We start from the raw sequence: 19,352 nt of genomic DNA on the forward strand, positions 1-19,352 counted from the left end.
CCTCTGGGGTAGAACCCTTCTCATTTAAACACGCTCTCAACTCTCCTATCCTCAAGAAACCCAATCTCGACCCCACATCTCTTGCCAATTATCGCCCTATCTCTCTTCTCCCCTATGCCTCTAAATTACTTGAGCGGATTGTCTGTAGCCACCTAACCAGGCACCTCTCGGACAATTCCCTCCTTGACCCTCTCCAATCTGGCTACCGCCCCCTCCACTCTACCGAAACTGCCCTGGCCAAGGTTACTAATGATCTCCTATCGGCCAAATCCAAGGGTCACTTTTCCCTACTCATCCTCCTTGACCTCTCTGCAGCCTTCGACACTGTGGACCACCCCCTCCTGCTGCAAATTCTTCTCTCTCGGCCTCTCTGGGTCTGTCCTTGCCTGGTTCACCTCTTACCTCGCTAACCGCTCCTTCTCTGTATCCACATCTGGTTATTCCTCCTCCCCCTACCCTCTCACTGTAGGAGTCCCACAGGGCTCTGTTCTTGGCTCTCTACTCTTTTCGCTCTACACTTCCTTGGTGCTCTCATCTCCTCCTTTGGCCTTCAGTATCACCTTTATGCTGACGACATTCAACTCTACATCTCTTCACCTGATCTTTCCCCACCCTCCTCGCTCAGGTATCTGACTGCCTCTCCGCCATCTCCTCCTGGATGTCGGAGCGTTTTTTTCAAAATCAACATTTCCAATCATTGTCTTTCCTCCTCCCAACCACCCATCCCACCATGACCTCTCCATTGTCGTTAACAACACTACGATCTCCTCTGTCACCCAACCCCGCTGCTTGGGTGTCACCCTTGACTCCTCTCTCTCTTTTGCCCCCCACATTCATTCCCTTGCCCAAGCCTGTTGCTTCCAACTACGCAACATGGCCCGCATCCGTCCCTTTCTCTCTCAGGAGGCCACCAAAACCATCATACACGAACTCATCTCCTGCCTGGATTACTGCAACCTCCTCCTCACCGGCCTCCCCCACTCTCGTCTCTCTCCCTCCGCTCTATACTCAACGCGGCCGCAAGACTCATCTACCTCTTACGCCGCTCCTCCTCTTCCTCCCCTCTCTGCCTTGCCCTTCACTGGCTCCCCTTCCCCTACAGAATTCTTTTCAAACTCCTCACCACCACTCACAAGGCTCTCTCCCACTCTACTGCCCCTTATATCTCCAACCTCCTCTCCATTCACACTCCCGCCCGCTCCCTGCGCTCGGCCAATGACCGTCGCCTCTCCTCCACTCTGATCACTTCTTCCCATTCCAGAATCCAGGACTTTTCCCGTGCAGTCCCCCTTCACTGGAATGACCTCCCTCGCTCCATCCGCCTCTCTCCCACTCTGTGCTCCTTTAAACGTGCACTCAAAACTCACCTCTTTCTCAAAGCCTACCACCCGTCCACTTAACCCCTATCTCCTCCGCTCATTCTCCCCTCTCTCCCATTGCCTGAACCGGCTCCTCTTGTGCCTGGTCTGTCAACCCTCCCTTAGGATGTAAGCTCGAATGAGCAGGGCCCTCTTCCCTCCTGTCTCCTTACCCGTTCTTCTGCTCTGTGTCTATTGCATCTGCCTGCCTGGAGTTTCTGAAGTATTGGTACTTTTTGTTTATTGTTTTGTACTGTTATACCCTGTATAGTCTACTGTTTGTACTATGTGCGGCGCTGCGGAAACCTTGTGGCGCCTAACAAATAAATGATGATAATAATAATAATAATGTCTTAAATGCATCAGCTCAATGGCAAAGTGTCCCTGGATACTATTTTAAAATGCTGGAAACTATGCCACAATTATGATTCATAAAATATAAAGTATAGGATAGTATATGTCAAAAGTCAATTTCTCATGGCCGAGTTAGAATTCTTTGAATAATCAGTCTGGGTTATAAAATGTCCAGCAACCATTATTGTACTTAAATGTTTCTGCTTTTTATGAAACTAAGTTTTGCAAGAAATGAAATTGTTTGTCGTTCAGGCTCCTGCTTCTTGGAATGTACCCTTTGCAAGACAGGCACAGATATGCACCAGTGATTATTTAGAACCATAGGTGAGAGAAGTTATGTCTCTGTACGTCAGAGATAGGCCTCTCCTTGATATGTTGTGGTCAGGGAGGCACATTCTCTATTGTGAAGGTGCACGTAATTAATAATTATTCAATCATTGCAAATCATTGTTAATCAAAATGCCCTCTGCGCAAGGTTGGCAAGATTGCCTAGAAAACCTATATATAAATGTATTATTCTTACCATCTGGGGGTAAATGTATGAAAGTCCGTTTTTTTTCAACTCGCCGGAAATCGGCGAGTTGACAGCTAAACTTTAAAGCGGCGCTGGCTTGTAAAGGCAAGTCTGCCTTTACAAGCCAGCACCGCTTTAAACTTTAGCTGTCAACTCAACCGGACTTTCATACATTTACCCCCTGATCTACTTAGACCAGATGGTCTGTGTACACGAGTAAATAAAACTGACTATTTCGTCATCAAATCCTGACAAGACTGACTCCAACTTTGAAAACAGCTATGCCATGATCCTGACAGACGTTAAGGAAAAAGTGTGTTATACGTGGGGTGTCATTTACAGAGATACTGACTAGCCAGTGTTGGTGGCAGGAAAGAGCACACGGAGAAAGGGGTCAATGTTCTATCAAGGTAAATACTTTTAGGACATCCAATGTCAATAGGGTTAATACTTAATAACTGCTGACGTAATCTCTTTGCATATGATCATAAGTCTACAGGATGGCTTAGAAGCAGTGGATTTCTTCTTGAATAAAGGTATTGTAGATGCAAATCTGAAGACATTCAGATATAACCAGGAAGGAATCCTGTTTATATTAACAAATAATTACTTACTTTCAAAGATAGTTATTATCTACAGAAGAAAGGTGCAGTTATAGGTATCAAGGTCGCCCCAAGTTGTGCTGATTTGCTCATAGGTTATTGGAAAGATGTTACAATTTGGAAAGACCATGAACATGGGACAAACTTGGGGACTTATTCGGTTAGGAATGTAAGTCTCATTACATCCCATATCTTGGGAAAAATCGCTCCGTGCATGCTCAGAAACTGACTTTACGTAAGTGCATTCAATTCAGGTTCAAACGCAAATGAAACTTATTAAAGACTACAATTTAAAGGGCGGAAAAGGGAGGGAAAGGGTGTGCCAAGGTTGAGCGCAAGCCCATTTTTCTGATTCAAACTTTGGGCATCTCTGAGGTACGTGTTTTTTATCCGTATCACTTGCACCAACTACAGGAAAGGTGTAAGTACCAATTGATAGTGATGAAGGACGCGTATGCATGCTAGAACATGTGTTTTGCAATTAAGACCAACTGTAAAAATACATTTTATGTACAGTAGGCATTAATAACATGCTCATATATCTATTCCATGTAAAAAAAACAAATTTTAAATGTTTTTTTTTTATTAAAGATTAGTATTAAGAGGTGTAAATGTATTTTTTTCCATTCCCATGTGTTGCGATGGGACTTTATATTGCATATATGCATTGTGCACGTCCTCCAGTGTGTTCTCTGTTTGCGTACGGCGACTACAATATAGCCAGAGCGTATTATTTATACCCATATTCAAATGGAAACGTTTCTTGAGCTCCGCTTGTACTTGAATACAGGCGCAATTACATGCAAATTATGTGCAATTTTAAAAAACACAAATTGCGTTCCTTGATTAATCAGGCCCTGAGTGAGCAGGAGCGTGATGGCGCCTTTTTTTCATCAGTCATCTTGTCCTCAGTGATATGAATCCCATCAGCAAGGCCCATGCATTTTTTTGTTTTGATACCTTCTCCAGGAAGAAAACTATGAAAAATAGGTATGTTTAAAAATGGTGATACTGAAGGGAAATGAATATCCCTGGGCCCAACTTCTGCTGTGTTCTTCTCAGCTGTGTCTAGAAAAGAAAAAGTTAAGAATTAGAGGCAACATTGTACAGTGAATGTTGGATTTTATGGGCACCCACAAGGACATACATGAGGTGGCTTTTAGGTAATGTGAGTATCATGGGTGCCCCAATTTTCTTTCCCATGAATGTCAATGCTTACAGTGTTTTGTAGTATTTTTTTCTATTTTATGTACAGAATGAAATAATTCCGTTCAAGATATGTACAGTACCCATATTAATATTGCACTTTATCAGGAAAAAAAATCAAAATGTATATACAATAAATTCTGACACTGATTCATACCTCACCTTCTATGCAAAACTACCCCTCATTGTAGTGGTAGAAAGAGGTTGTTATACACTGCTTACAACTATCAAGCAAATACCAAAGCAGTAAACCAGAAAGTAAGCCATTTGTTTACATGGTACTTATATATCACGGGACTTCACAGAGGCTTACGCCCCTCCCCCATTTAGATATATTTAGTGTGGGCAAAATAATGTATTTATTATACCACTATATTCTTCGATCTAAACTTGATTTGTTAAAAAAAATAAAAAATATGAGATAATCCCAAACATATTTCAATAGCCCTGCTGTTTCTAATCTTTCAATAATCGATATTATTATAAATGTTTAAATGCCCACAAGAAAAATGGCGTCTACACTCCGATCTACAAATAGATCCACTCCCAGGATCTTCATGTCCATTTAATCTCCAAGCTCAGCAGTCATGGCGAAACTGTGCATTGTAGCGGCGGTGCTTGCCTTTCTTATTGCAGTTGCCCAAGCGGATAATCTTCTTGGCGGCCTGATAGAGGCAAATGAGAATGAAGATGGAGTGCAACATGCGCTGGCGTTTGCTATGAAGGAGTATAACAGGGGCAGCAACGATATGTATATGAGCCGGGTGAACAAGGTCCAGAGAGCACAGAGAAAAGTAAGTTCAGGACTGCGGATACTAGACCGTTATTATGTGGATCATTCGGATAGAGAGGTGGAAACAAACACATGTCTCTATTCACCCTATTATCGAATTAGGGTGACATGCTAATACTGCGTCGTTCCGTTATGCAGAGGTACTTGTAATCTATAAGCAACAATAGTCAGTGTACAGTAAATGTGTAATGCTTTGCATTTATTAACGATGCCCCTCTATCTTCCTGCTGTGAGAAGATAAGTAAAAAAAAAAAATTGTTTTACATACCTGCTTAAATAGCCAGCAATGTTTTTTATAGTAATTTTTGCACTTGTTGAAATGTTAATGTCTGTAATCCTTATTTGGAGGCTGTAAACCACACATTGATCTCAGTTGGAGACAAAGAACAGTAGCTATCCAGTGCTAGAAAAAGCCATATGGGCCATTAAACCCAAAAGGCATGTTTGATTATTTAACACTTGTATATATTTCATTTATTTGAAATATTTTGTATTGTAATCTTGTTATTTACAATACAAACTGTTATGATCATACAGTGTTCTCTAAAACTGTTGCCCCTCACTGATTGATATTTCTTGTTCTGTTCACTAAGGTGGTAGTGGTGGGCCACTGTGAATTCATGATGGCGCTCGGTATACTTTTAGCAACCACATTAAATGCCAATTTGTGGAGCTTAAAAAAAAAAAAAAAAAAAAAAAACACCATTCCTAGGACTCCACTCACCAGTGCCTTCATGCAGCTGTTTTTTGTTTGGTGATTTCATTGTTCAACTTGCAACTCCGGTTGAAAGTCTGGGGCTAAAGCTGCGGGTGGGTGAGAGGTTGTGACCATGTCAGCAATATGCAGCCACAGTCCCATAGTTTTACAGATTCTTAGTGGTCTGTCTGCTCATACTTCCCTCAACAACTATCTTAAAGTGGTGAAATTAACATTTGTGGATGCCCTACCACCAAAATGGAGGAACAGTGGCACAGTACTGTCTTATATTATCCCCAACAGGTATGTAGAGAGAGATCTGTATTTGTATTGCCCTTTAAGTTAAGAATTAAATTATATTTTACTAGGACAGTGCTCACCAAGTACTACCATGAAGACTTCCAGCATATATTTAACTTTGTGATGGCTGACTGAATACTGTTAAAAGAAATAATTAAATAACCATAGAGATGATAGTCTATGAATATTCACAGGAATGGTGAGGTCCCCTAAAATACCTTAGAGTGCTGCCAGTTGACCAGCCCTGTACTAGGAGATGAGTAGGGAGTAGGACTGTAAGTAAACAATTTATATCTCTCATTTTGATTTTGTTTTTTTTCAATTAAGATGATTTCTGGGATTTTTTACAATTTGAATGTGGAAATTGGTCGAACACAGTGCAGAAAGCCAACCACAGATATTAGTAACTGTGCACTCCATCCAGATCCCAACTTTACTAAGGTAATGTACAACATAAATTATTTAAATAGTAATTAAAAGTATGCTAATGTAATAATAATAAAATAAACAATGCTAACATATTTTGTTTTGTTTTTGTAGAGTAAATTATGCCACTTCGAGGTGATGACCGTTCCTTGGAGGGCAACCACTGAGATGCTGAAAATGGAATGTAATTAAGTTTGCTGCTTAGTTTGCAATATATTTTAGTATTTTGTTCATGTTTTATAACATGGCAAACTATAACGCTGCTATGTGCTTATAGATTTTAATTTGGGCAATACACATGCATGATAATCAAAAGTATTCTTTCTAATAATAAAATGCATTCAGCATATTTCATTTACAAAAAGAAAATATTTGCAGTGTGTTTCTTCATTGGAATGCAAGTGCTTTGTCTGTGATGACACACTTGTACAGTACAGAAAGTGCATGTGTGTAAGTATGACTGTATAATGCTATAGCATGTACTCTAAATAACCACATAATAGAAATATAGTTCCATTTGTATTTTTATGCGTTTCCTTTTTCAGTTCTTTTGGACATATGTTTCCTCTTAGCTTGTCTGCCTATCTTCTGAGGCAAACCTGCTAATTTGGGAAGCACTACTCTTTCCAGGGTTTCCCAAACCCAGTCCTCAGGGCTCCTCAACAGTGCAGGTTTTCCGGATCACATGTGACATAATTAGGACCACCTGTGGATCTGTTACAATGTGCCAGTCAGTAATGAATACACCTGTGCTCCAGCAAGGAGATATGGAAAACCTGCACTGTTGGGGAGCCCTGAGGACTGGGTTTGGGAAACCCTGCAAGTTTATGCAATTTTATTGCTTCTGGCACATTGGTATATGAAAATCATTTTGAAAATGGAAATTCTATAGTGCAGAGCGGGAGGACAAAAAAGAAAAGAAAAATTGGAAAAAAGAGATGTGAATTAGACTGGTGCAGTATTTTTTCCTATTTGTATATCCTTAAAATCTTATAAATGTATCTTCCCTATTATAAGAGCAATTTTCAATTTTTATTCATCATTCCTTAAGGGATGGTGCCTTTCCTCATGACTATTTTTTGTTTATGACCAAAAAAGGGGAAAAAGTCATAAGTAAAAAGTACTATTTATAGTATTTAATAAATTAAAAATACCCATACATGACCAGAATAAAGAGATATAAAAGATAGTAAATTAGTATAGGTTATTATAAAGTTCTAGCAATAAGTGATAAAAATTAGCTCTGTGGTTGTGAGTTTTAAACAATCACATTTAGGGGTAAATTTATCAAGCTGCGGGTTTGAAAAGTGGAGATGTTGCCTATAGTAATCAATTGGTTTCTAGTTATCATTTATTTAGTACATTCTACAAAATGACAGCTAGAATCTGGTTGCTATAGGTAACATCTCCACTTTTTCAAACCCACAGCTTGATAAATTTACCCTAGTCTGTTTTTAATTCTCTTCGCTTGCACTCTTAGGGAGGTTATAAAGTCACATTAATTGTTTTTATCCATTGTTTCTTATTCACGAAGAATCCTTATGGCTGTTATTTTGACAAATATATTATTTCTTCATGTATTGTTTGCATATCTCATTGGAGTTGCACACACTAACAACTTTTTTTTTTTTTTTTTTTTTTTTTACTTGTACTTTGCTTTATTGTCAAGATGGCAAAGTAATAAACAGCATAAAGCTCTGTACACTTTCTTGTAATGCTAAATAGACAGAGACCAACTCCCTAGACACTACCCACTGTCTGGTATCAGTCACCAAAGAAAAAGAAAGGTTTCAATAGTTTACACATCTGCCACAGTCCTAACTTGATGGCAGATGTTTCGTTTAATTTATTCTCACTGCAGACACATCCTGCAAGGTTGTTAGCTGTGGAAAAGATCATTCTTAACCTCTACAAAATATGTAAGTTAAATCACACTCCACTATTTTGTCACAAATATGTCTTATACTTGTACGTATTCTTTAACTGACTTTACAAATGTGTAACTCTGTTTGTAGCCTTGCTCTGTAGACTGTCCGTTAAATACCTAATTCCTCTCTTAGAGGCCTGTGTCAGACAACTCTGTCACTATATCACCATATTTTACATATATACACACCAGTCTGCCACAACATTAAAACCACTGACAAGTAAAGTGAATAACTAGCCCATCTGGTCCAAACTCACAGAAGAGCTACTATAGCACAAATTCTTGAAAAAGTTCATGCTGGTTATGATAGAAAGGTGTCAGAACACACAAGGCATCGCAGCTTGCTGTGTATGGGGCTGCATAGGTTCAGTGTGCGCACGTTGACCATGGAGCAATGGAAGAAGGTGACCTTGTCTGATACATCATGTGGATGGCTGGGTGCGTGTTTGCGTGGTTTACCTGGGGAAGAGATTGCACCAGGATGCATTACTGGGTATCAGGGCAGTTAGAGATGTGAGAGAAAATCCATTTAACAAAGTCAGGAGTGGAGAATACAGCAATTCCGATAAATAATGCAGGTCAAACAATGATAGCAGATCAGGTCAGGAAACAAGGCACACTAGGTCCAGCAGAAACTATCGCCAGCACTGGTATGCTGCATGGAAGAGGTTTATAAAGGCAGCAGCATTAATTCGAACAGGATGATTAGCTGCATTAGTGTGGTAGGTGATTGCACACGCCTCTTTCAGCATGATAATGTGCCCTGCGACACTGCAAAACTTGTTCAGGAATGGTTTGAGGTAAATGACAGAGTTCAAGGTGTTGACTTGGCCTCCAAATTGCCCAGAGCTCAATTCGATCGAGCATCTGTTGGAGGTGCTGAGACACCAGTCAGAGCCATGGAGGCCCATCTCCCAATTTATAGGACTTTGCAGCAGTTTTTTTTAACTTCTTGGTGTTAGATACCACAGGACCGCTTCAGAGGTCATGTGGAGTCTGTGCCGCAATGTGTCAGAGCTGTTTTAGGGGCACGAACAGATCTGGAGTAAGGCTTTGGGGGTGGCCAGGGCATTTTAAGAGAGGAGTGTGCCTATGATGTAACATGGTTATCATTTTACACAAATGCACAGGTAATACTGTGTCTACTACTGTTAGGGACACTGTGCAGTTAGACCAAATCCTGACTAACCGAGACAGTTCACCCAAATTTGGGGTTGCCCCACCAGATTCAGGACAATTGACAGACTTTCCTGATCTCTCCTACCAGTTCTTGTCACTTTCATCACTTGTGGTTGCTGGGGTATAACTCATTTGCTGCTTGGCTGGATCCTGTAATATTGGAGGCCCTATTTGGAAAAGAAAATGGGTACATGAAAGTCAGAAAACTCCTACCAGCCCCCGTGTTAAATCAATAGCCCCAACATTAAATTAATAGTATTTCCATTTAATATATAAACCTATTTCCCTCCCTCCAACCAGCCCCAGAAATATGTTAAATACATTAAATAGCATTTACGTTTAATAAATATAACAATTTCCCACAACCCTCCCCAGCATTAAATAATTCATATTCTCATTTAATAAATACTTCATAAACTTAGCCCCATATTCAATTAATGGCCTCAAACCACCCCAGCATTAAATTAAATGTCCAATCACCCTATCTTAAATTGATAGGCCCCACTATTAAATTAAATTGAGTCACCATCGCCCCACAAATAAAATGGCACCCACTAACCAATTTGCCCCCTCCTGCACTCCACCATTAAGTAGCCCCCCTTCCCCTCACACATTATATTTGTTAGACTGGGAGTGCTATGCTCTATCTCCTGTACAGCCTAATACCAGGTGCTCTAGTGTAGGAGGAAGTAGGGCAGGTCTGTGATATCTACAACCATAAGTTTGGCTTTAGTGCTGAGTCTTCTGTTATACTGCGAATGAGATGGACTCCGCTCCGATAGTCACGTGCCAGTTAAACTGTAAAAACCCCAGAAATCTAACCGAAAGTGACAAGAGGCTCTCCTAACCCAATAACAAGAGTCTGTGCCCAAACACAGATATCATCCTGCAAGGACTTGCATAGACTAAGTCCCATTACAAGAACCTGCTTCTGTATGTACTGAATACAAGACTATGCCTGTTTGCTGTTGTACTACAACTGTTATACATTCTACTGTGAGTACTAGCGCTATGGAGTTTGGTGGCGCTATATAAATAAATGATGATGAGGAGTACCTGCATAATCTGTTTGTAGCCAAGTTTAAATAAACTGGAAACCTGGTTAAGTTAAAAGTGTTTGTTGCTTAACATCCACCTAACACTGCTGACACCTTTTATTAACATCACAAAACTCCATACTCTGCCCCCTCATACATTATATTAACATACCCCTCTCACACACACACTGATTATATTAACATAGCCACACACACACACACACACACACACACACACACACACTATATTAACATACCCCCCACTCACCTTGTTTCATCCACGTGCACTTTATGGTCTTGTTGCTCTACACACATGGGATCGCACCTGTTATGTGATGTGGGTCCCATGTGACACCGGGTTCCATGATAGGCCACACATAGGGGGGGGATGGATTGGAAGGATCCTCATCCAATGATGGAAGGTGGCTGGTCCCGGGGGACAGACAAGCCATCAAGCAACAGAGGCTTGGGCCAGTCCATGCACCGACCCGCCTAAGAAATCCTGCTGTTGAGGTGTGAGGACTGCACTGGTTTAAGGGATCATCAGCAATTATTTTTGAATGGTATGGTGCAACTGGAGGCTATTTAGTTAGTGAACTGTGCAAATTTGCACCCATGTTAGAAGAATAGAGAATAATATTATGGTGAAAAATAAAGGATCAAGGGTAGTCATCAGAGCCTGTGAGCTTGTGTTCCAAGTGATTCCTCCAAAAAAAAAAAAATGTATATACACGTTTACCTGACCCCTAACTGTACCCACCAAAAATAGTTTTATTGTATAGGAAAATGAACTATACTATATTTTGAAAGGAAAATTATTCAGTAGCTGCATACTGCCTTATTGCTGTGAAGAGCCAACCCATTACCGAAACTACTAATAGTCATTAGCAAATGGGCAAAAATGTGTCCATATGCTTTTTTGTGTCATCTTGTCCATATTTTGGGGGAAGGTTCATGGAATTGCACTCCAAAACAGTAGCATCTATAAATGTTTTCATCTCCTGATGGGATGAACTGGGTAGATTTTTTAATGTAGACTGTTTGAATGAGTGGGATTTTAGGAGTAAAAAAAATTAAGGGCTCTATGTACTAATGTCTATAGAGTCCAAGTACTCTGTTTTTGGAGAAGAGTGGTGGCTTATGTAATATTTTATTTTTACACATAGTACACCTCAACTTAAATATGGAGCAGACCTGACCACCGTCACCTCGATTAATGGAGGATTTTGGCATATGGAATAGGGAAAAGAGTTAAGTAACATGCTGTGTTGTTTTTATTAGCCTTATTAAAATGCGAGTGCACCTTAACTCCCCCTAAATTCTTCCTCTGGGCATGGCCCTGGCAGATATCGGTGTAGTCAGTCTACACTGTAAAATTATCCTCATTCCCCACATTCACATGACATGCTGAGAGTCTGAGGAGTAGATTTAGTAACACTTCTAACCAATCAGATTCTACCAATCATTTATCTAGTACATTCTAGAAAATAAAAGCTAGAATCTCAGTTTGCTATAGGCAACACCTTCATTTTTCTTTTAGTAAATCTACTCCTGAGTCTGTGAGTATTATTGGCAGGCATACTTATCTAGCCTCCAGAAAGATTTTGAAAAGGAGATAATGATTTACAGGAGGGCAGTTAAGAAAATGAACATTAAAAAAATTTAAAAGTCAGATGGCTGCTTTAAAAGTACTAAACTTGCTATTTATGTGGGTTATGGCTTTAATTTTCACACATAAGATAAGATTACCTTGAGTTTTATATTTAATATAATTTCAGCATTTATTATTGTGGTAGTGTTTATACACTGCCATGTTAAAAGATTGATGAATGTTTATAAACTGTCAGGTTTACTTGCAAACTGAAGTTTACCTGGCAGCTTCATAAAGTCAGTAAATAGGAGATATATCCTAACAGCACCATTTCCAGTGGTTAAAGAACATTTCTTGTGAAAGGGTTAACTATTCCAATGTGGTTGTGAAAAAACGAGAGGCCAAAATGAGGCAAGTCATTTGCTCCTTTATAAGCCAAGAGGATCTGGGTTGGAAATGATCTCCGGAAGAGTAGATTCACATTATATTCTGTACTAGCCAAAGGAGCAAGTCTTGGAAATGTTCCCATTGCCTGTTGGCTAACAATGATGTAGGGGACTTTGCCATAGACAACTAGAACATTATCTACATGAATAGTAGATGCCAGAGTGGATGAATTGCATTGTAATTTGATTAAAAAAAGGTGTGTAGTATGTGATTAGTTTGTACACATGCTCTTGTGAATGGATCACTGCTCCATTTGTTACATGCTCAATTTGGAATATAACAGACCAGAAAGCAGCTCATATGTGTGTAAAACACTTGTATGAAATATCACACTGGAACATATTACGTTTAGTGTTTCACATGAACAGCTAGGTTTTGGGATATTATACATTAGTCTCACTAATTGGGTATAAGCGATTTTGAAAACCAAATACTTTAGAGCGAGGCAGTGTCTTTGATTATGGTAGATGTCAGAGGTTGCTGGTGTTGTCACCTACTCTACCCCTAGTGGTTGGTGCAGATTTATCTAACTCATATCCACTTTTCACCAGGAATGCCTGTCAGGAAGTTATGGAGTCCACAGCAAGACAACAATGGAAGCTGATACAAAAAAATACCAGAAAACAAGGGATGAAACTCAATCATAGGCAGAGAAAGGTCAGAGTCAGATCAATTCAATGTCAGGGTTGCAAAGAAACAGTGGACAAACTTCTACTCATTGCAATGACCACTTCCTTGATCTTGTTTTCTCTAGACATTATTCAGTTTCTGATCTCTTTAATAATCCTTTCCCTCTCTCAGACTGTTACCGGCAAACCTCATCCACTACTTTTTCTTTGCACTCTACATCAACCAACCTTCCTCATGCCTGCCGAAATCTGAATTATTTTCATTTTCAACAACTTTATATAGTACCTCTCTGCAAAAACTTCTCCTGATTTCTACATTCTCCACATCTTAATTATACTTTTGTTTTACTTCTCTGTGTCAAACATTATCTTATGGCATACTAAAAAAAATGCGATGTTTCAAAAACTCCTGCATAGTAAAATAAGATTGATGATTTATTTTTTATAATTTTTTAATTGAAGAAGTTCAGAAATGTACAAAATAAAAATGTTTTGGTCACATTTGAGTAGCATAATTTCAAAATTACAAGCCAACAGTGTCACAAACAGTCCATAGAAATTGCGAAGCACAACCTTGAACAATAAATGACATGTTGCCAGCGACAGCAGGAGAGTAAGTTCCGTGTAATGGCCTGGAAGACCGAAGTTGCGGAGAAACCATCGTAGCGATACTGATTAGTCAGACACAATAACAAATAGGGGGGTCTTGTAGGAAAATCCTAGTTTCATACCAAATTGTCTGATGGAAGCACTCCCAAAGTTGCTCCTTCAGGGGGACAGACAGTGTGCTTGTGAAACTTTCCTAACCAGTCCATACTCAAGATAAACAACATTTTTTCTTTAAAGAGATCAAGTTTAGGGAGGGGTTCTGTATCCACATGTGGAGAATGCATTTTCTAGCAGCGTTGGTTGAAATTGCTAATATAAGTTTTTTGCTTCTGTTGGAAGTTCTGGTGTTGTGCGGCAGGATACCCAATATGGTCCATTCATGCCTAAATGGGAGATAGTTTACCAAGTTCACCATGCCGAATCTCTACACATGGATCCTGAAACTCTGTAGGCATTTGTGTCATATGATGTGCCAAACTTTCTTAAAAAGGGGGTTGTCTATTATATGTGTCGGGATTTCCTGATTGTGGAGGTGCAGAAAGGCCTTAGTATGTAATTTTAAGGAATTGCTGCTTGATTGCCAAATTAGTGTATATACTGAAATGTGAAAGCAAGTCTCTCAGATACCGCAAGTGGGCAGCGTAACTATAGTGAACCACATTAGGGAAGTTGATGCCCCCATTGGTCGGAGATTGTTGGAGCTTATTCAAAAGAATACGAGGACTTTTCCTCTAACATGAAAGTGCGTAATAGACAATTAACAAGATGTTCATTGGATTTTGTGAAAAGTAAGGGTCGTGCCTGTAAAGGATACAGCAATATACTGTTATCTAACACTGTCATCTCTGATTCCAGCTTCTAACCCTAAGCACTTCTTTAATACTTTTAAGACTCTTCTCAACCCCCCCACACTTATCCTTCCAACCAAATGGTATTCTCTTTCCCGACTTAAAATGTGCTCAATTACTTTTCTGAACTCTCTGGCACCTTCTCTTAATTCACCCCATAAATTAAGATGAAGGTCCTTATTCATATCCGAACTCAATTTGTACGTAAGTTCCATATTTAAAAATAGTGCGTAGTATGGCCCGTATTTAAATCCAAACGTATCTCAAGATACATTACGATTTGAATATGGGTGGAAATACTTAGTCTAAACTACTTGCCGTACCTAGACACACATAACTATAGACCTCCTCTCCCCTGGTCCCTTTTTCTCCATTGCATCACTGCCTCCCTTCGTGCCTGTTTTGTCCACCCTCCCTTAGGATGTAAGCTCGTATGAGCAGGGCCCCTCTCCCCTCCTGTCCTCATACCGACTCTTCTGCTCCGCCCTCACTCCATATGTCTGCCCGGAGTTTCCGAAGCATTGGTACTTAGTGTTTATTGTTCTGTGATGTTTACCCTGTATGGTCTACTGTTCGTATTATGTAAGGCGCTGCGAAAACCCTGTGGCGCCCAACAAATAAATGATAATAATAATAATAACAATTTGCAGTATACATATATGTACAATAAAAGTTCACATCAGAATGTATAAAACTTTTATTTTAAAGTAAATTAAAATAACAAAAAAAATGATTAGTTTTATATCTAGATTTTTTTGTTTTTACATTATTTACATGAATAAAGAGTACTTTAATGTGTACAATATATACAATGTGTTCATATAGTATATCTTGGTTGAATACAGTTGTTTTGTAATCTAGCCCGACATTCAGTGAGGTGCTGCGCAGAGAGGAGCCAGCAAGCAAGCAAGAAGACAGAAGAGAATGAGAGTAGAAAAGGGAAGAAAGAAGCCAATAAATGTAAGTAAAAGAAAGGAGGCAAAGGGGGAAACAGAATGGCACAGAGTGATGAAGGGGGGGCATAATGGCACAGAGTGATGAAGTGGGGAGGGAGCAGGATGGCACATAGTGATGATGGAGGGGAGCAGAAAGGGAACAGAATGCCACAGAGTGATGAAGTTGGGGGGGCAGGATGGCACAGAGTGATGAATGGGGGTCCAGGAGGAAACAGAGTGATAAGGGGAGGGAGCAGGATGGCAAAGAGTGATGAAGGGGGGAGCAGAATGGCACAGAGTGATGAAGGGGGGCAGAATGGCACAGAGTGATGAAGGGGGGAGCAGAATGGCACAGAGTGATGAAGGGGGGGCAGAATGGCACAGAGTGATGAAGGGGGGAGCAGAATGGCACAGAGTGATGAAGGGGGGGATCAGCATGGTACAGAGTGATGAAGGGGGGATCAGCATGGCACAGTGTGATGAAGGGGGTCCAGGTGAAGGGGAGAGCAAAAGCAGTATGGAGGGCACAGTGTGATTATAAGGGGGCACAGCATGGTGATGAAGGGGCACAGTAATGTGTGTGTGATGGCACAGGGACTTATGGCAATGTAATGTGTGTGATGGCACAGCGGGCTTGAGGCAATGTTATGTGTGTATGTGATGGGAAAGGGGGCTTGTGGCAGTGTAGTGTGTGTGTGTGTGTGTGTGTGTGTGAAGGCACAGGTGGCTTGTGGCAATGTAATGTTTGTGTGTGTGTGTAAGGGCACAATGGGCTTGTGGCAATGTAATGTGTGTGTGTGAGGGCACAGGTGGCTTGTGTCAAAGTAGTGTGTGTAAGGGCACAGGGGGCTTGTGGCAATGTAATGCGTGTGTGTGTGTGTGTGTGTGTGTGTGTGAGGGCATTGATACCCACTTGTAGTGTATCATTAGGAAGTGTGCCTCTTACTAAATGATCCTTCAAACTGGAGGATCTCTTATAAACAAATTTGGGCTTAACTGGAAGAATATTGGTTAGAATGTTATCTTTCAACAGGACATTCCAGTGTTTACAGATTATGCGCTCTATTTTTCTATAATCTTTATTAAATTTGGTGATAAACAGAATATCCTTGCTATCATTCAACTGTTTTGTTCTATTTAAATATATCAAATCCTTCCTAGTTGTCTGCATCACCCTAGATTGTGCAGTATCCAATAATTCAACATCATAACCCCTTGATAAAAAATTAGACTTAATTTCTTCCAGTTGTTGTAAAAAGACTTCTTGTTTAGTACAATTCCTTTTTAGTCTTAGGAACTGGCTATATGGTACTCCATCTAGCCAGTTTTTGTGATGCTGACTATTTTTATAAATGTAGGAATTTATGTCTGTAGGCTTCCTATAGCATCTAGTATTGATGTTACCCTGATCGACTTAGATCTCCAAGTTTAAGAAACACACAGAACGTGTGCTACTATTAAAGGTAAATATAATGTTCCAATCATTTTGATTGAGACTAGAACAAAAAGATTCAAAGGTGTTAGGACTACCTCTCCATATAAAAAGGATATCATCTATATATCTACGCCAGGATACCAGGTCTGCCCCAAGACTAATGAATAGATGCTCCCATTACGCCATAAACAAGTTGGCATAGCTTGGGGCAAACCTGGTACCCATGGCTGCCCCCTTCTCCTGGAGATAAAATTGCCCTGAAAGACCTCCAAAAAGATAAAAGCATTGTCATTAAGCCTGTGGATAAGGGGGGTGGGCTAGTCATCATGAATTATGATGACTATATATCAGAAATTACCAGACAGCTAAACGATGATAAGACCTATGTCCCTCAAATCATACTTAGGTGTCATTACACAGGACCCTGACCAAATTACCAAGGAATTTCGGAAATTCTATAGTAAGCTCTACAATATTTCACCTAAGGGTAGTTCTCCCACGGTGCCTGTGGAATTTATTTGGGACTTCTTGTTTTAATTACACTTGTCTAGACTCCTACCTTGTGCGCTAGAGGTGCTGGGTACAGGTTTCACTCCACAAGATATTTCCAGCATCATAAAATGCCTAAAACCAAATAAAGCCCCTGGCCCGGATGACCGCATTATAAAACATTTAATGCCTTGAGTCGCCCTATCTTACCGATGTGTTCAATAGTGTGCTGAAGGGGGGGATCCTTCTCCAAGGAAGCTCTTGAAGCTGGAACCTTGTTATTCCTAAAGAGGGCAAAGACCCTTCAGATTATGCCAACTACAGACCCATCTCACTCTTGAACACAGACCTTAAAATATATGCAAAGGCTCTGGCAGAGCATCTTAATGCAGTGTTACCTGAACTAATTCATAAAGATCAGGTCAGTTTCATACCGGGCAGACAAGCACACGATAATACTAGGCATACTATTGATCTTATACACTGTATTAACACCTCCAAGACCCCAGCCATTGTACTCTCATTGGACGCAGAGAAGGCATTTGACCGAATCCGCTGGCCATTCATGCTGGAAACTCTTAAAAAGTTTGGATTTGGTGGTAATTGCATGTGATCCAGGCCCTTTACTCCGTTCCCTCGGTGAGGATCTTAGTGAATGGAATACACTCTTCCTCAATCCAAATCTTAATTTGCAGATGATATCCTATTTACACTGACCTCATCTCACACCTCCCAATCTTATTTGATGTCCTCGCTGCCTACGGCTCTCTCTCGGGATATCAATTTTTCCAAGACTGAGGCCCTTGCACTTCATCTTCCACCTCCTACCCTGGACCTCCTTATTTTTCTTGGCAGCGCTCCAAAATAAAATACTCTGTACTCAGCAAACTTCCCACATGTTTTTAACACAGTTAAGATGGATCTGCTCAGATGGCAAAAAATGATTATTTCCTGGCTGGGTCGGATTGTCTCCCTTAGAATGAATATATTACCCTATTTACTGTTTCTGTTTCAAACACTTCCAGTGAGGGTACCCAAATCTACTCTGCTGCAGCTGCATCGCTAGTTCTCACAATTTGTCTGGCGTCACAAACCCCCGCGTACCAACTTTGCGACTTTACCTAGAGCTACTCACAATAAATATGCAGAGAAGCTGTCCATGCAAATCCTGAACGCAGCCAGATGCCTAGTGTCTAAGAACTGTAAAAAATCAGACCCCCCATCTAGACAGCACCTCATCAATAAAATATGGTTCCTGGCATCAATGGAAACAATTTTGGCATACCTAAACAATAAGTCCCTCCGATACACACGATAATAGCTCTCATGATCAGGACACCTCTTTCTATAACCTGTCAAATTTGAAGTTTTTGTGGACTTAGTTCTCCTTAATTAGTGGAGTGCTGTGCGCTGAGAGTCCCATGTCTTGTCTCAGTTCCCCCCCTTCCCTTATGTCCCTCTCTTTCCTTCCTTTTCTCATTACAATACAGAAAACAGACCTCACACACCAATTTATCATTCAATAGTTTGGTATTTAATATGTTGATACAGTTTTGAGCTCCTAACTGAACAAGTACTTTACTTCGTTTTTGTGTACATTCTTCTGTGCTAAAGCTGGGGCTGCTATGCTGCCCCTTCCAGACTTATATACTGTTACTTATTTTGACTAACTTTGGCTCTCCACACAGTATGTATACATTGTAGTAAATAAAGTTATTAAAAATATATATATATATATTTTTCCATCACATAATCCATTATTAAAAAAATAAAAAATAAGGTTAAAGTAACATATAATTCTAACAGCTTGTACACATAGTGTCACAGTCACTGAGGCGTTACCAGAGGATGTTGGGTGGGAGGCGAGGTAGGAACTTGTTGGAAGCACCCGAGACACTAGAGATTGAAAGCACTGTAGTAACTGTCGTTGAATAGCATCTTGTTGTTCCACCCGAGCCACCAGGTGTTACAACAAA

At 40.3% G+C, this 19,352-nt stretch overlaps 1 protein-coding gene across 1 annotated transcript; it reads left to right on the top strand.

Moving 5' to 3' along the window:
* Positions 1–4,551: 4,551 nt before the first annotated feature.
* Positions 4,552–6,619, top strand: LOC142144219 (cystatin-like). The gene is made up of 3 exons (XM_075202801.1): positions 4,552–4,828; positions 6,152–6,265; positions 6,365–6,619. The coding sequence occupies exons 1-3, from the start codon at positions 4,622–4,624 to the stop codon at positions 6,440–6,442; spliced, it is 399 nt and encodes a 132-aa protein (XP_075058902.1). The 5' UTR covers positions 4,552–4,621; the 3' UTR covers positions 6,443–6,619.
* The last annotated feature ends 12,733 nt before the right edge of the window (positions 6,620–19,352 follow it).

The sequence above is a fragment of the Mixophyes fleayi genome, chromosome 3, assembly GCF_038048845.1.
Source record: "Mixophyes fleayi isolate aMixFle1 chromosome 3, aMixFle1.hap1, whole genome shotgun sequence".
Taxonomy (NCBI): Eukaryota; Metazoa; Chordata; class Amphibia; order Anura; family Limnodynastidae; genus Mixophyes; species Mixophyes fleayi.

Bases quoted from the DNA above. Each gene is read 5' to 3' on its own strand.
- LOC142144219 (XM_075202801.1), top strand. From the start codon at position 4,622: ATGGCGAAACTGTGCATTGTAGCGGCGGTGCTTGCCTTTCTTATTGCA. The intron at 4,829-6,151 runs GTAAGTTCAGGA...TTTTCAATTAAG, and splicing joins TCCAGAGAGCACAGAGAAAA to ATGATTTCTGGGATTTTTTA. The intron at 6,266-6,364 runs GTAATGTACAAC...TTGTTTTTGTAG, and splicing joins CAGATCCCAACTTTACTAAG to AGTAAATTATGCCACTTCGA.